This window comes from Centruroides vittatus, unplaced genomic scaffold (genome assembly GCF_030686945.1).
Source record: "Centruroides vittatus isolate TY-2023 unplaced genomic scaffold, ASM3068694v2 contig_460, whole genome shotgun sequence".
Lineage (NCBI taxonomy): Eukaryota > Metazoa > Arthropoda > Arachnida > Scorpiones > Buthidae > Centruroides > Centruroides vittatus.
In genome coordinates this window covers 1,818,720-1,834,080 of record NW_027122256.1, presented here as the reverse complement: position 1 = coordinate 1,834,080, position 15,361 = coordinate 1,818,720, and the positions used below count along the sequence as shown (strand labels likewise).

Here is a 15,361-nt window from a genome sequence, read left to right as displayed (position 1 = left end):
TTATTATTATCTTTGTCAGGATATACAGTACACCTAATTATGTTTTCTTGGTAAGAGACGTGCAAACTCAGCCCTCTCATTAATGTAACGTAATAAAATAAATTCTAAATCTGTCTTTATCAGTAGCTAATTTGAATTAATAACATGAGTAATTATTAACAATATTTGTTTTAATTCCCCCGGAAGTGAGTATTTTGGCCCGTTAAATAATTACGTTGTTTTTTACGTAGGTAGATATTCAGGGTGTTTTAGTACAAAGAGCACTCCCGCGAGCTATTGATAGATTAGCAAAAAATAAGTCTAAAAATCTTATATCATTCTTCCGTGATAAATTTTCTTCGCCAAAAAAAAAATTGCGAAAGTAAAATCTTATAATCAAATTATCAGCCGTACTGTGCAGTTTTATAACAACTTTTTCAAGTTTACGAACAAATAGTACCACAATTTATACATTGTAATTGATTCAAAAAATTATATTATATTTTAAGTTAATAAAAATCTATCTTGAAAGTGTCGAAAAATCAAATTTTTTTAGGTGCCGCCTGTACGGAATGAACTCGTAACTGCAAATATCAAAAGTTGGGTCTGGAAATTTATTTTCTTTATGAGCCTATATCTTGAAAACTTAATAAGTGACTTAAAAAATAAAAAATAGTTTTGAACATATATTTTCCTTATCTACCCATAGCTCGCGGGAGTGCACCTCGTACTGAAGCACAGTGTATAAATATAGTATGTATTTCACACCCCCCTCGCCACTTAGACTATGCCTACGACAACAAGTCGATCGCGACACATTTTTACGATAAAAAGTAGATCTTATGTACACAAAAGTTGGCCACCCCTGTTTTATAAGATAAAAAAAATTTAAATCAGACCTTGTTTAAAATATTTTAATTATTGTTTTATGAGAAAATACTTTTATTCACCATATTTGGTAATGTAGTTGGTGTTTTCTTCATGGTTAAATTACTTTTTTACGTTACAGTAATGAGATTTAACTGTTGACATAAGTTTTTTTTAAACATATAAGTCAGTTTACTGTTTTTTCATATAGATGAGTTTTTTCTTGATACATAAATCTATCATATGAATGTAAACTTTAATTTATTTTAAAAAATATGAAATTCAAAATGCAGTAAAACCTATCTAAAACAAAACATAAGTAAAATAGAAACTTGCCTAAAGGAAAAAAATTCTTCAAGCTGGAGTGATTTTGTTTTTCCTCCTGTCCAATGTGAAAGTGGAACAGATTTTTGGGTATGAAGAATGTAACTTAACCTGAATACAACAGAAAATTGGTATTCCATTTGTAGACAGACAAATAAAATTACATACAGGTATAAATGATTACCACACAAATTGTATTCCAAAAACAATTTCAAATTTTGTCAGAGAAATGAAAGTCATGTGACAACTTTTTTGGAATTAACCAGGAACTGAATCAAATACCATAAGAACTGAGAACTTTTATGAATTTGGAATAAGTTTCCAGAAATTGAGTTCTTGAGAACAAATAATGAATGTAATTTGTGAAAACAATGAGAATCTTAAAGGTAACATGTGCTCCCATTTGCCATGTACAGACTAGTTGATACTAGTTTACTAGTTAGTTACCAAGTATTCGAGAACAAGTTGATTAATTACAAAGATTTAAATTAACAATTGATTATAGTATTAAAATCCCTTAAAGCTAAATACAGAATATCTTGGTCTCTGAATTATTGTAATATGATTAGAATTTTCAAAGACAGAATGGGACACTAGTTCTTGGTATTTGAATTGACTTGTTGAATGTTGTGTGAATTTGTAAGGTTTGCATTTGAGAAGGTATAGTTTAAATATATATATATATATATAAAAGATATAGAAAAAACACTAAAATCTGTTCAAAATGGAAACTTTCTAAACAAATAATTTAGTTTCTTGCAATTTCACTTTATTTGGATTTCAATGTATTAATTTTTTAAAATTAAGTATTAGGATTATTTCTTCTGAATATCCACTTCTAAATTGATGATTGAGTTGATATCTGTTTGAATACTATTATTTTAATAACAAAAGTTTTCAAAAGCTTTAAAAGTTGTCTTCATTTTATAAAGAAAAAAATTCAATTAATATTTATTAGTTTTGAAGATAGTTTTTTTTATAATTAAAAGTTTGATTTCCTTGCCTATGTGGTGTTGCCTCAAACATTATAGAGTATTCAAATTTGTCTGCATTATGTTTTATATTTAACTTTGTTATTATGTTAGAAAGTACGATGTTTGTCTGTAATTATATTTATTTTCATAATTTTATATTTTTGAATTTGGAAATTCAAAAATATAAAATTAAAGCAGATACCAGCTTATTGAGATAGCAGAAAGTAAGTCTGTTATGAATCCTTACTTTTTCTGCCTATAACTATGTAAAGTTTTTATTCTATAAAATAAATGTAATTTATTTGTAGCTGAATATAACCTTTTCATAGAAGTCATAATTGGATATCAAAAATTATCATATAAGAAAATGTTTATGAAATTATTTTAAATGCAATTTAAAATTATACTACTAAAAAAGTTTTTTTTTAAAGCTGTGTACTTTCTGTCACAAAGAATAAATAGTTAAATTCTGAAATATAATTTAGTATTATAATTTCTGTTTAGATATAATTTTTTTTGCAGTTTTATAATGTGTCAATTTTTGTTACAGATAGCAAAAGATGCAAAAGAATGTGTCCAGGAATGTGTTTCTGAATTTGTTAGTTTTGTAACAAGCGAGTATCCTTTAAATTTAGTGTAGTATATATGTTATAGGTTGTAATAGAAAACATAATCAGTTTTAATCTATTTTTGAATTTTAATTTTTCTATTTGTTTTGATATATTTGTATTAAATTGATAATTAAGGCCTGGAACTTTATGCTTTTATAATTGCCAAAATATGCATTCATTTATTTATAAATGAGAACGTTTGTTTGTTTGTTCACTATGCATACCTAGGCCATTTGACCAATTGCTACAAAACTCTGCATTTATGTTAAAACATACTTCTAACTTAGATAATGTCATAAATATCACCCTAAATATTGATTGGATTGATTAGAATATATCAACTAATTTCTGTCTACATTTGATTTGCTAGGTTTACATGTAGTACCATTTATTGGTATAAAAATTTAAGAAAATAATGAACTAAATATAACTCTTAAAATGGATAGAATTTTAAACAATATATATTATATTTAGTTAATTACTACTACAATAATATAGCACAAATTAGACACACTATATCATTACTGCCAGCACAAAATATGTTTTACGTGGTTTTTGAAAATGCAAAGTTTGTTTGTTTTTTTTTTTTTTTTTTTTGTGAAATGATTTAATTCATTGGCAGATTACCATTTGATATTTGGCTGTGAATGGCACAGTTTCTTAAATTAATATTATAATATTAGAAAAAATGATATCTGAAAAATTTTAAGATATTATATTTTCAATTGGTGTCTACTTGACCTTTGAACGTGTGCCATTTTGTACTATCCAAGTATCGTGATAAACATGACAATGGTAGAATAAAATGAGAAAACTATTTTTATGATTTTTGTTTGAATGTTTGTTATGTTATAATAATTGATTTACAGTATATAACTATGAAGGTTATCTTATGTAAGGGTTTATCAAGTTATGTGTCCATCTAATGCATTTAAAAAAAAATTTTAATTTTGTGTAGTAGAGGAATAAAGAATTTTTAAAATGTGTTAGATTGGTCATTCAGTGTGATAAACCCTTATGTAAAATAACATTTGTAGTTATATAAATCAAATACTATAATATAATATAATATAATAGAAGGGTTAGAAGTACAAAATAGTCTAATAGTCTTAATCTTTGTTGTTATTTTTTGCTCTGGCAATGTTGAACTTACCTGCTAGTGTGCTTTAAATGCTTGAAATATGCATTTAAACATGAATTTTTAAATTGTCACTTAAGAATACCAACAAACACAGAAAATGACAACTTAAATCATTTAATGATGCTAAAAATAATTCCTGAACAGTTAATAATTGCAGTTGCACACTAAATACATTTTCAAATTTTTAAAATTCAAGCTTTGCCTTTTATCAGAAAATACAGATTTATATTGAGAGAAATTTCTTTAATGTAATTGCAAGTTGTATGTAATTAGTGCATATTTAAAATATTTTAATTCTTCAATCTTATAGTCAATTTTTAGATCAGAAATACAGCCTCCATTTTCTTGTAGAGTGCTGGATATAATTGACAGTTCTATTTAAACCTCCACATTTATAGCTCCACAAAAATCTGCAGAGTTCTCTACAATCGTTCAAATAGACTATTTTTCAGTAGTGTGTTACATACTTTGTCCACAATTTCAGTTGCTTTGCACAATGGCAGCTTTGCAGTTTCCAAGCTGTTAATTGATGCAGGTAGAAGCTGACAGTTCTACAAGATGTTCTTGAATTAAACAGTTTGAAAATTCACCTTTTTCCAATTGCAACAACTACTTTCTCAGAATCCATATTATTGAAGATCCATTTGACCTTCTTAAAATGGTTCACATAATAAATAGCAGCTTCTATCCATGTTTTCAGTGAGCACTTGCAACCTTTGCATGCCTTAATCAAATAGGATGAGCCATCAGTCAAAAACAGAAAGATGGAATCATACTTTATTCCTTCTGGTCAAAGAATTTCTAGGGTGTTTTCAAATAAATGTGCTGTTTTTGTGTGGTTGGTCACTTCGAAAACAGAAAAGTCATACCAGGCAATCTTTTTCCAATGTTCCTAAGACTACATTTTCTACAATTCAGAACATTGAGTTTCAAATTTCATCAATAAATATTCAGATGTACTATACTTGCCAATCACAGTTGCTCTTATCTGACTTAACATGTCTCTCATAGCATTTCGATAGATAAGATTTCCTAATTGTTGATTGGTAAGTATGTTTTATTGGATATATTTCTTCAGAAATTGATGGAACATGGGATTATTCAGTTTGTAAAAAGGAGATGTCTGTTTTCAAAAAAGCATTTGTGAAGTCCAAAGTAAATTGGGATTGCTTTCATGTACCTATGGTTAATGAATTATTTTCAGTGGAAAGGAGATTTTGCTTGTAGGATTTATTCAGAGTTGCTTTATGCACCAGAGCATCACTAAGCTGCAGGATCTGAAACTTTCTTTCTGCATTTATAACCTTCCCACATGGTTAACATATAAAAACACTGCCACTAGTGATAAAAATTTGATTTCCAAATTCAGCAACAAACTTTTTTAGTCAAACATTTGTGGATGTCTTTACCTTTCCTGTTGTTACCAGCTGCAGTCAACCAAACATATTATAATTCAGAACAACTTAGTTACAAAAATTCTACTGAATATAAGATGATGAAATTTAGTCAGCTAGTAGAAAAGAACTAATAAAGATAATCCATTAAAATTTGCATGTTAACATGTCAAAGTTTAATGCAGGAAGAGTTTGATTGCATCACACACAGGCTTGAGCATTTTTGATAGACGGTACCCATGTCTGATATGTGCTTGAATTTTATGGGGTAAAATCCCAGTGGAATTAAACTGATAATTTTTTCAACATATTTTTGGAGTAAACTGGTAAAAAAAAGGGGGGGTATCAAATATGCATTTATTCATCAAAAGATGAAAATATGCATTTATAAGAAATTTAGTGTAAATGTACATTTTATGTATGCTTCTATGCAAATGCATATAGTTCCAGTCATTATTAATAATATATATGATATGGCTAAAGCCCCTGAATTAGTTAAATCTATGATTAACCAGCTAATTCTAACTTTATCCAAGTTTTTTTGGTTAAAACAAGAAACAATCTATTAATCTTTGAATTTTATCTGTATAAAGTGCACTTTATTGAAGTCATAAGGATCTAAAGCAGGCATTGTCCAAAAATAGATAGATGAAGTATGATTCTTCCGAGACTGCATATTACTCAATAGATAAACATTTACTCGAAAACCTTTTAAATGTGCAGCCAAATTTATTAACTTCAAACGTTTTTGGTCATGTTAAAAGACTTTTCTCAAGAAAAAAACATTGTAAAATTCGAAGACTTAGTACGAATACAAAAATGAAAAAACTTTGGAACATTTTTGAACGATATTCCATTGCAAAATCACATGAAGTATGAAGAGAACATTTAGGATTTCACTTCAGCTAGGTAACCTATGATCTTTCTGATGCAAGTTAGATGGATAAAAAGGAATTTTGTTTTTTGAATAAACTAGAATTTATTAATTTTCTACTACATAAAAAATGAGGTGAATGAAAATAAATAGTGCCAGTTATTTCACTAAAATATAACGATTTTTAGATGAACCTGATTATATCTTTTTTGACAAGACTATGTCTTATTTATAAAATTGTACCTCCTGCTGTGTTACCAGCTTAGAGATATGAAGGAGTACATGTTAGAAGTTGCAATTTGGCACAGAATATTAGGTGCCCAAATCATGCACAAATAAAAAAAATACCAGACTTATAGGTACTCAGGGGACTGAGAACCGGGTCAAAATAAAATTCAAAATGGCGACACACTACAAACAGGCAGTAGTTCAAGATTTGTGCATGTGTTACTCGTTGGGAAGTTGGAAACGCGAATGTTGCAAAATCGAATTTTGACAAACAAATCTTTGAAAAAACTCATTTACCTGCCCCGTGTTATTCCCCACATATCTCTGGTCGCCACGTGCTGACCTTGACTGATTGACTTGAGATATCTCATTTCAGCATCGAAATGTTTTTCAAAGCAGATGGTGCTAGTTATTATAATTTTATATTAAAACTAACTTCTGAATATAATTTGTTTTCTTTTTACATTTATTAATGTATATACAGTGTTTGTGCAAAATAAAAAAAAAATAAATTTCAGACAGTACGATAGCCACGATTGATTTTTTCAAAAATGAGACATTTTCATTAGGCATGGACAAAAATTCAACCTGGGGCGACACGCAACAGAGAGAAATTTCAAAATTGGATGGGTTAATTTCACCGAAAATGCCTTGTGTCTGAGGCAGGCGAAGTTTGAAAGATCGCGCTGAAAACTAGTGATACCAAAGATTGGAGAATGAGAACAAGACCCTTAAAGTAACAATAAAAAGTACTTTGATTTACAGAATGCCAATATGTACTGTACAGTACATGATTTTAATTGTCATATATCATGAAGCTTTTAATGTTTTCTCATTTTGCTGTGCCATTTATAATGCAATAGCACTTTTTATTTGAAAGTGTTTTTATATGATCTTGTGTATGTTTGAAAAAAACTCTATTAATCTTATGAAATGAATTTGGATTTAATCTAATGCATTATTTTTTTACAAATTATTTCATATGATATAATGTATGTACTGTATATGTACATAAGTGTGAATTTACTTTGTATAGTTTTTATTATGATAAAATTTAGTTTGTTCATTTAAAACTTGAAAAGAAATACCTTAATTAAATATAGAGCTAGTGATCGCTGCCATCAAGAAAAAAGGAAGACAATTAATGGTGAAGATATTTTATTTGCAATGTCAAATTTAGGATTTGATAATTATGTTGAACCTTTGAAATTATATTTACAGAAATATAGAGAGGTAAGTTTATTTTTATTTCAATGCATATTAAAATAAGATTTTGCATTAATTATTAATTGATATAAAAATGCGATTATTAATTATATTAAGAAAAACTTAAATGTAGAAGGTGTAAATTTATTAACGAAGTTTCCAAGCCATCCCAATTCATCAACAGCTTGTTTGATGAGCCAAAATGGTTTTAAAATATTTCTGATGATTAAAAAAGTATGAACTTTTGTATTTGAGTCTAGTAGTGCTTATTGCGATTAAATTGACATCATTATTTTCTGTTTTAAATAAAATATAAACAATATGAGAATAACTTGATTTGAATTAGAACTAAAATCAAATAAATTCAAATCAAACTTTAGAGAATTTTTTTTAATTATAGCATTGGTGCTTTTGAGACAAAAGGTAATTAGTAAGATTATACAAATCCATATTACGTTATACTTGTATGCAATATTTTATTTATAATTTCAACAATGAATTAGTTCATAAAATAGGATCAATAGATGATAATTTGAATTCTCATTGAACCTGCTTATATTTGTAGGAAAGATTATACATTCTAAATTTCATACCAGAAGTGTCATATTTCAATGACCATTTTGGAAGTATGGGATTTATGCTACCACAAGTCATCTGCAATCAGTAATCAACTAACTATTCATAATAAAGAACATATTCATTATTCAGTTCATTAATTTGGAAATTCAAATGTATATTATCAGTAATGTAAGTAATGTGTCTATTTCTGGTCAGTTTTGCATTACAAGAAAAGTATTTTATGAAGTTATAAAAAAGATTTTTCTAAAAACAATTATATAAAATCTAAAATGTAATTTAATTTTTTTAAACCTGCTTTTGGAAATGTTACAATTAGTCTGATATGATGAAACTCCTATTTTATCTTTTATGTAATCAAGATGAAATAGTTTTCAGTTTTCTCATGATAGGAATATGATTATCAAAATTTTTCTAATTAAATTTCCTAAACTGCTACTTTATAGAATATTGTTATTCTACTCTTAAATTCAATGATTTTAAATATTTTAGTTTTATTTAGTAAAAACATTAAAATATAAGAGAGAGATTCCTTGTGTGGAAAATTTGATTAGATACTTATTAAAATTAGAAAAGAATTAGTTTAATTGCTACAAAATGTTTTTATTTCTAATCTTGCTAGTCTAAAATATATAATTTTTTTGGGTAGAAATTTATGAATTGAAAGTATATAGAAAGAATTATACTGTCAGAAGAATTGGAGAAGGAGTAAATTATAATATATAAAACTAGATTTATACAAAATTCATACTTCTAGTAGTATTACATTTTCATATTGACTCATACAAGAAAAAGCATAAATTAATACAAATAAGATGAGAAAATAACCTTAAAGACAAATTAAAATAAATCTAATTACTGATTAGATGTCTTATTTGTTGAGATTATGGAAAAACAGTAATTAATTTAAGCCTTGTCTGAAAGTATTATACTACTATTTTGTTGGATTTTTAGAGACATATTGAAAGCTTTCCTAACATCAAGTAGTATATTTGTTTTAGAAATACAGTAAAGCATCGATTATCCGACCCCCGATTAACTGTCACATTGGTTAACCGACTGTGTTCTAGTCGGCAAATTCAAATGTCCGCTAGTGACGTGGCGCTACAATATTTGGCTATGTCTTGGCTACTTTAATATTATTTTTGTTAAATTTTTGCGTGTTTTAGCTGGAAACACCGGCTCGACCATGAAAGGGAGGCCAGTATTTAAACCAGGCTTAATTTTCTATTTTTTTTTTTTTATTTCTGTATTTATTTTGTGCAAAATAAAGAAATAATTTAACGATGATTATTATTTTTAAAAAAAAATTGTTAGGTTTAACATTGATGAAAATTCAACGTGAAGTAGGTTAATAGTGATATACTAATATGCTTATTACATGGGATATACTAATATACTAATACACTATACTAATAATGTATTTTTAATACTTTTCGGTTATCCGACCAACCTCAGTCCCCAATTGAGTCAGATAATCGATGCTCTACTGTATATATAATTTTTGAGTGGTCTAGACATATATATGGTTTTGAACTGTGTATGTATATAGACAAATAAACACAGTAAACACCTTCCTAACTCTGCTTTTGCATAATTAAGACAAATTTTTTTTTAAATTGTACAATCATTTAAAATTTCTTGACAATTTTTCTATTGTCAAGAAATTAACAAGTAATTATAATTACAATAATAATATAAATATCAAGTGTCTTCAATATCCAGAATCCAATATTATGCATTATACTACTGTAATTGGTACATTACTAAAGACCATACATTGTTGTATACTGTGCTGTCGTAAAACTTTCAGCTCATTTCCTATAATAATAAATTCAACAGTATAACCTATTAAAGTTCAGTAAACTTCTGTTAGAGCTGATTTTAATAAATTACTGCACTTTAGATCCACAAGCAAGAAAAGAGAAAATTCACATCCAGGCGTTAAGTGTTAACGAATATCGCTATAATCACTAGCGCTTTCGACGAAACTATTTTCGTCTTCCTCAGGTGGATAAAAACGGATAAAATCCTCTTTCAAATCAAAAAATTTTCGAAATGCAAAAACTGCTTTAGAACTAAAGCGGTTTTTGCATTTTATCGTTTTTATCCACCTGAGGAAGACGAAAATAGTTTCGTCGAAAGCGCTAGTGATTATAGCGATATTCGTTAACACTTAACGCCTGGATGTGAATTTTCTCGTTTCTTGCTTATGAAAGAGATTGGTGTGCAGTCCACCATCGTTACGATTTACTTTAGATCCACTTTCTTGGTTTCTATATCATTGGAGAAAACATTCCAATAACTTGGATTTTTATAAAATTCTGACAACTATTATCCCCTATTGTTCAAAGTTAGCAGGGGTGTTGTTCAGACACCTACTGGTCTATTGGGAATTTGGATGTTTTCTCAAAGGCTCTCTATTGACCTTAGTGAGACCCTTCCAAGTTTCAACACTTCCAAGCAACAATAATCAAATTTTATGAAATTAGTTTTAGTTTTAATGTATAATTAAAGCTGCTAACATGGCAGAGCTCCAAGTGGAAACACACTGTTGATACAGCAAAACTGCCATTACAATAATATGGACATTTCACATGCAGCAAACTCCATATCTTCAAGTTATAGAAACAAGTTATAGAAACAAATCCCTACATCACTGTGGATAAGTGTTAAATAAAACATTAATGTCATATTTATAGCATAATAGTTTCATATTGAATAGTTCCATTTTGATTTTTAAATTTATTCTAAATAAAACTGCTATGATCTAATGAAAGTAATCAGTATAGGAAGTTTTATTAATTCAGTAAACATGTACGGTCTGTGCTTGGTGTGTCTTTCAAAATTTTATATTCCTCCACAAAATGTGGGGATTTTCTTTTTCTTTGTGCTGTGGGCACTAAGAGAGCTTTTTTATCAAGCCCATTGTGGGTTTGGCTAAGCCTATGATAGGGCAGCTGGATAATGAGGAACTGACACAGGTCTCTGGATAATTCCTGAGGTTTCCCCAGGATCCCAGATAATTCCTGTTGAGATTCGTTTCCAGAGTGGAAGCTGACATGGCCATCCAGCCATGATGAAATGTGAAGTGTGATTGTTTTAATAAATGTCAAGTGTGTAAAAGTATCTGTAGTCCAGACATTTCCTTTTTTATGTGGGGATATTTAAATGTGGATGATGTGGGAAAGGTGGACTAAAAATAATAAAGTTAGATGTTGATCTAAGAAATACAGAATTACTAATTTTGATATACATAATGTTTACAAGGCTAGCAATTACTTTCTGCAATATCCAAATTTAAAACAATGCCAGAGGATTAATAGGTAGATTTTATTGTTTCAAACAATTCTTGTTGCAATGACCATATGAAATGACAATACTGATGTCAGAATACTTACAAATGAAGAATCTTGACTTTGCTTCAGCTTTGGGTATCAAATAAATCAGACCTCAATAAAAACTTTGCTCACAGCAACAAAACTTTGAGACCACTCTAAGCTTCAAAACTCAAGGCTTTGTGATTCTAACGAATAAGGAATTCTAAGAATTTCTCATAGTTGGTTATTTGCTTGAAACATCAAAGAAAGATTAAAACAAAAAACAAGACTGGAGAAATGGGAGATACACTCAAACCTGTTTTTGTGTGGTATATGAATTTCAATCAAATTGGTATACTGCACAAAAAAAATTGCACAAAACAAATTGCACAAAAAAAGACCGCACAAAAACAGGTTTGAGTGTATGAATTAATTGGCAAAACAGAATGGGAGAGTTCTGATTACTGGTTTATAACCATGTTATGGATCAGGTCATATCAAGCATGGAAGAACAGTTTTCTGGAAATAAGGAACTTTACCAGGATCTTGAATGCTTTAATCTGCATTGATTTGGTGACATCTTGAAACAGCTACCATCTAGCTCTTGAGATTGTGTATGAATTAATGCAATTGCTCAATAAGCAAAAGCTATGAGAAGAGTTATCCTTTGCCTCACTATGGCCAAAAATTACTAAATATTCATTCATTAATTTTAATGAAACCAATATAGCCCCTGGCAAAGATTGAGATTGCAGTGATATTGAAACAGAAAAAGCAGAGAAGGCTCAACACCATTCCCAAGAGATTAACTATTGCACCTAAGAACATAAACTATAAAACTGCTGCTTGTCCTGTGTACTTAGAATGTAAGATACATATAACTTTACTTTTCCAGCTGTTATGTATACATAGCAAGAGAAAGTATTGGAATTGGAAGTATAGAGATTTGCAGAAAAACTCGAATTTGACCCTTCGAGTTTTTTTGCAAATCTCCACATTTTGAGACATGAACCCAAAAAAGTCAAATGGGAAAAAATTTCTATATGTATATATGTTTGTTTCTATTTTGTTTAATACTCAGGATGGGATGATGATGATGAAACAAAATTTGGCATGTTAGCTTGTGTATAAGGGGCATTGATGCTATTAAATTTTGGTGGTTAATGTCAATCCAGAGAGAGGTCTCTTATCTATGAAATTCAGGTTTGTTTATTGTTTTCTGCCCCTGATCACCCATTCCAATTAGTCGCTTTCTTCATCTTAATTTTTCATGTGGTTGTTCACTCATTACTAAGTGTGACAAGATCTTAATTTAGATGGCACGATGAGTCAAAATCAACATTTAAATTTGGAGATAGTTTATCTTAGAACTTACATTATCTAGTTTTCCTTTGTCATGTTTCTGAAGAAAGAATTTTTATATTCATTATTATTAATTTTTTCTTTTATGGAAAGAAAAAAATCAAATATTAATGAATTTAGTGGGACATTTCCAGAGTCTCACACAGGTTACATGGAAGAGGTTGTTTTGAAACTAAAAACACTCAAATTCAGGTCAGCTCTTACTGAAGAAAACTTGGAAATCAGTCTTTATGTTTTATGGAAAAGAATTAACTGTATACATTGAACCTTAAATATCATTAAAAAGTTGTGTATTGTTATAAAGGTAAGTGCACACTAGGCAGGCAGTTGGTTGGAGAGGACTAGTTACATGGGAAATTAGTCTCATTCTCAAGGAGGCAACATTTCCATCCATCTACCTTGAACTGTCAAGAATCATTAACCCAGATGTCCAACTGACAAAACCTCCTGAATCCTATTCATTAGCAGAAATTTTTTTGTTTTGTGGAACACTGTCATTTGTGCCCATTTCTTTTATTAGTTTATTTATTAGTTGTAAAAACAATTAATGAGGATGCAACATTAATTTCTCTAGGGATAAAACTTTGAAAAATTATGTAATTTATATCATCCTCTTCTAATAATAGGCAATTACTAGCTCACTGCTACGAATTCTTTGGGGGCATTATTTGTATTAAAACATGATTCATTGAATACTTTCACTCTTTTGCTCTAAATTCCACTTGATTTATCACTGAAATGCAACCAAGTGTGCACTTACCTTAAAAGTTCTGAAATTTAGCATAAATTAATTGTAAAAATGCTTATTCAAATGGATCTGTAGAATATAGCCTCACAGATTTGTTTTGAAGAATTCAGAATTAAAAGAAAAGAGATATGTGTTGGAAAAGTCCTATATATATATATAGCAAGCATATATGCAGCAAGCATTATGCTTGGCTAGGATTTAACCCTGCATTCCAGTAACTGGGAAAAGTTATTCCCAGTTAATACTCAGTACATTTTTGGTGTGGTTTCACTTGTCATTGTTATGTTATATTGTTGTAGGTTACAGTTGCCCTGATTTCCCAGGCCCTATAACAGTTGCCAATACATGCCTGGTGTTATATAGTAGAGATCTTTAAGATATTTTTCCTCCTCCTGATATAATCCAGCTAGCATCGGGCTAAAAATATATAACATAATATCATATCTGTTAGCACCAGTTATTGTTTTCTCAAATATATATATATTTGAGAAAACATAATTAAACAAATTTTTTAATATGATTTAATAATATATATATATATATATATATATTATTAAATCATATTAAATATATAATATATAATATATATATATATTATTAAATCATATTAAAAAATTTGTTTTATAAATATTGTATTCATTATTCACACAAATTTAATGAATAAACCTTTTTTTATTTTAGGCTATGAAAGGTGAAAAAAATGTTAGTACAGCGCAAGCTACAGATACGTCTTTAGATGAATTAGGAGATGAATCTTTTTGTAAGAAATTTATGTATATATAAATATATATAATTTAAAATATTATATATATGGATTTTAGAACTAAATGTATAAATTTTGTTATCCTGCTTGAAATATGTTTAGATGAATTATTTTTATCATTATAAAATACAGATAATAAAAATTGGACATTTTGAAATTGAATAACATTTTGTAATAAAAATAACATTTAAAATTTTCTTCAGAAATCTGTTGTGTTAAAGTCATGTAATTGTTTTTAAAAACTGAAAATAAAAAGTAAAAAATGTAGGAAATTTTGAATTTATAATTATTTTATTTTATAAATTCTATTCATAAACTATGTATCTTAAAATTGTTATAAATATTAATTGATGATTTTTAATTTTATGGATTTAATTTTAAGTGAAATTTAGATTTTATATTTAAAAAGCATTCAGTTAAATATAAGTAACAATTAATTAATTAATTTATTTTTTAGATATTTTAATTTTATCATGATATATATATATATATATGTTTTTCTTAAAAAAGTTAAGAATATGTTTAGAATGTTTTCTTAAGAAGTTAAGAATGTTTTCTTAAATATGTTCTTATGATATATAGATATATATATATATATATATATATATATATATATATGTTTTTCTTAAAAATGAAATTCTATGAAAAATTTGTACTCTCACCTAAATAGCCTCAGGTTTTTTAAGTGTAATTAGCATGTAAACATGCAACTATGGTGTCTGTTTAAAAAATAATCTAACTTTTTGAATTGGGTGGAAACAGAATGTCCTAGCATTGTGAGGTTGGCAACATAAAAGCAGCTTAGGGTCGATTTACACACAACAGTGACGTGGTGGCACAGTGCAGTAAGCATCGATAAATATCACACGTAGCCAATTAGAATTTCATGTACGACACTTGTATGATTGACAGAATACAGATCACGTGTCGTAGATGAAACTCTGATTGGCTATGTGTGATATTTATCGATGTTTATGCACCAAATGGTCACTGT

At 28.2% G+C, this 15,361-nt stretch overlaps 1 protein-coding gene across 2 annotated transcripts in view; it reads left to right on the top strand.

Moving 5' to 3' along the window:
• Nf-YB (nuclear factor Y-box B) overlaps positions 1-15,361 on the top strand; it is a 51,866-nt gene that overhangs the window by 19,577 nt on the left and 16,928 nt on the right. For both annotated transcript variants that reach the window (XM_067273027.1, XM_067273029.1), the window contains 3 exons: positions 2,695-2,762; positions 7,496-7,625; positions 14,286-14,364. In XM_067273027.1, coding sequence (XP_067129128.1) covers positions 2,695-2,762; positions 7,496-7,625; positions 14,286-14,364 — 277 coding nt within the window. The remainder of the gene's footprint in view (positions 1-2,694; positions 2,763-7,495; positions 7,626-14,285; positions 14,365-15,361) is intronic.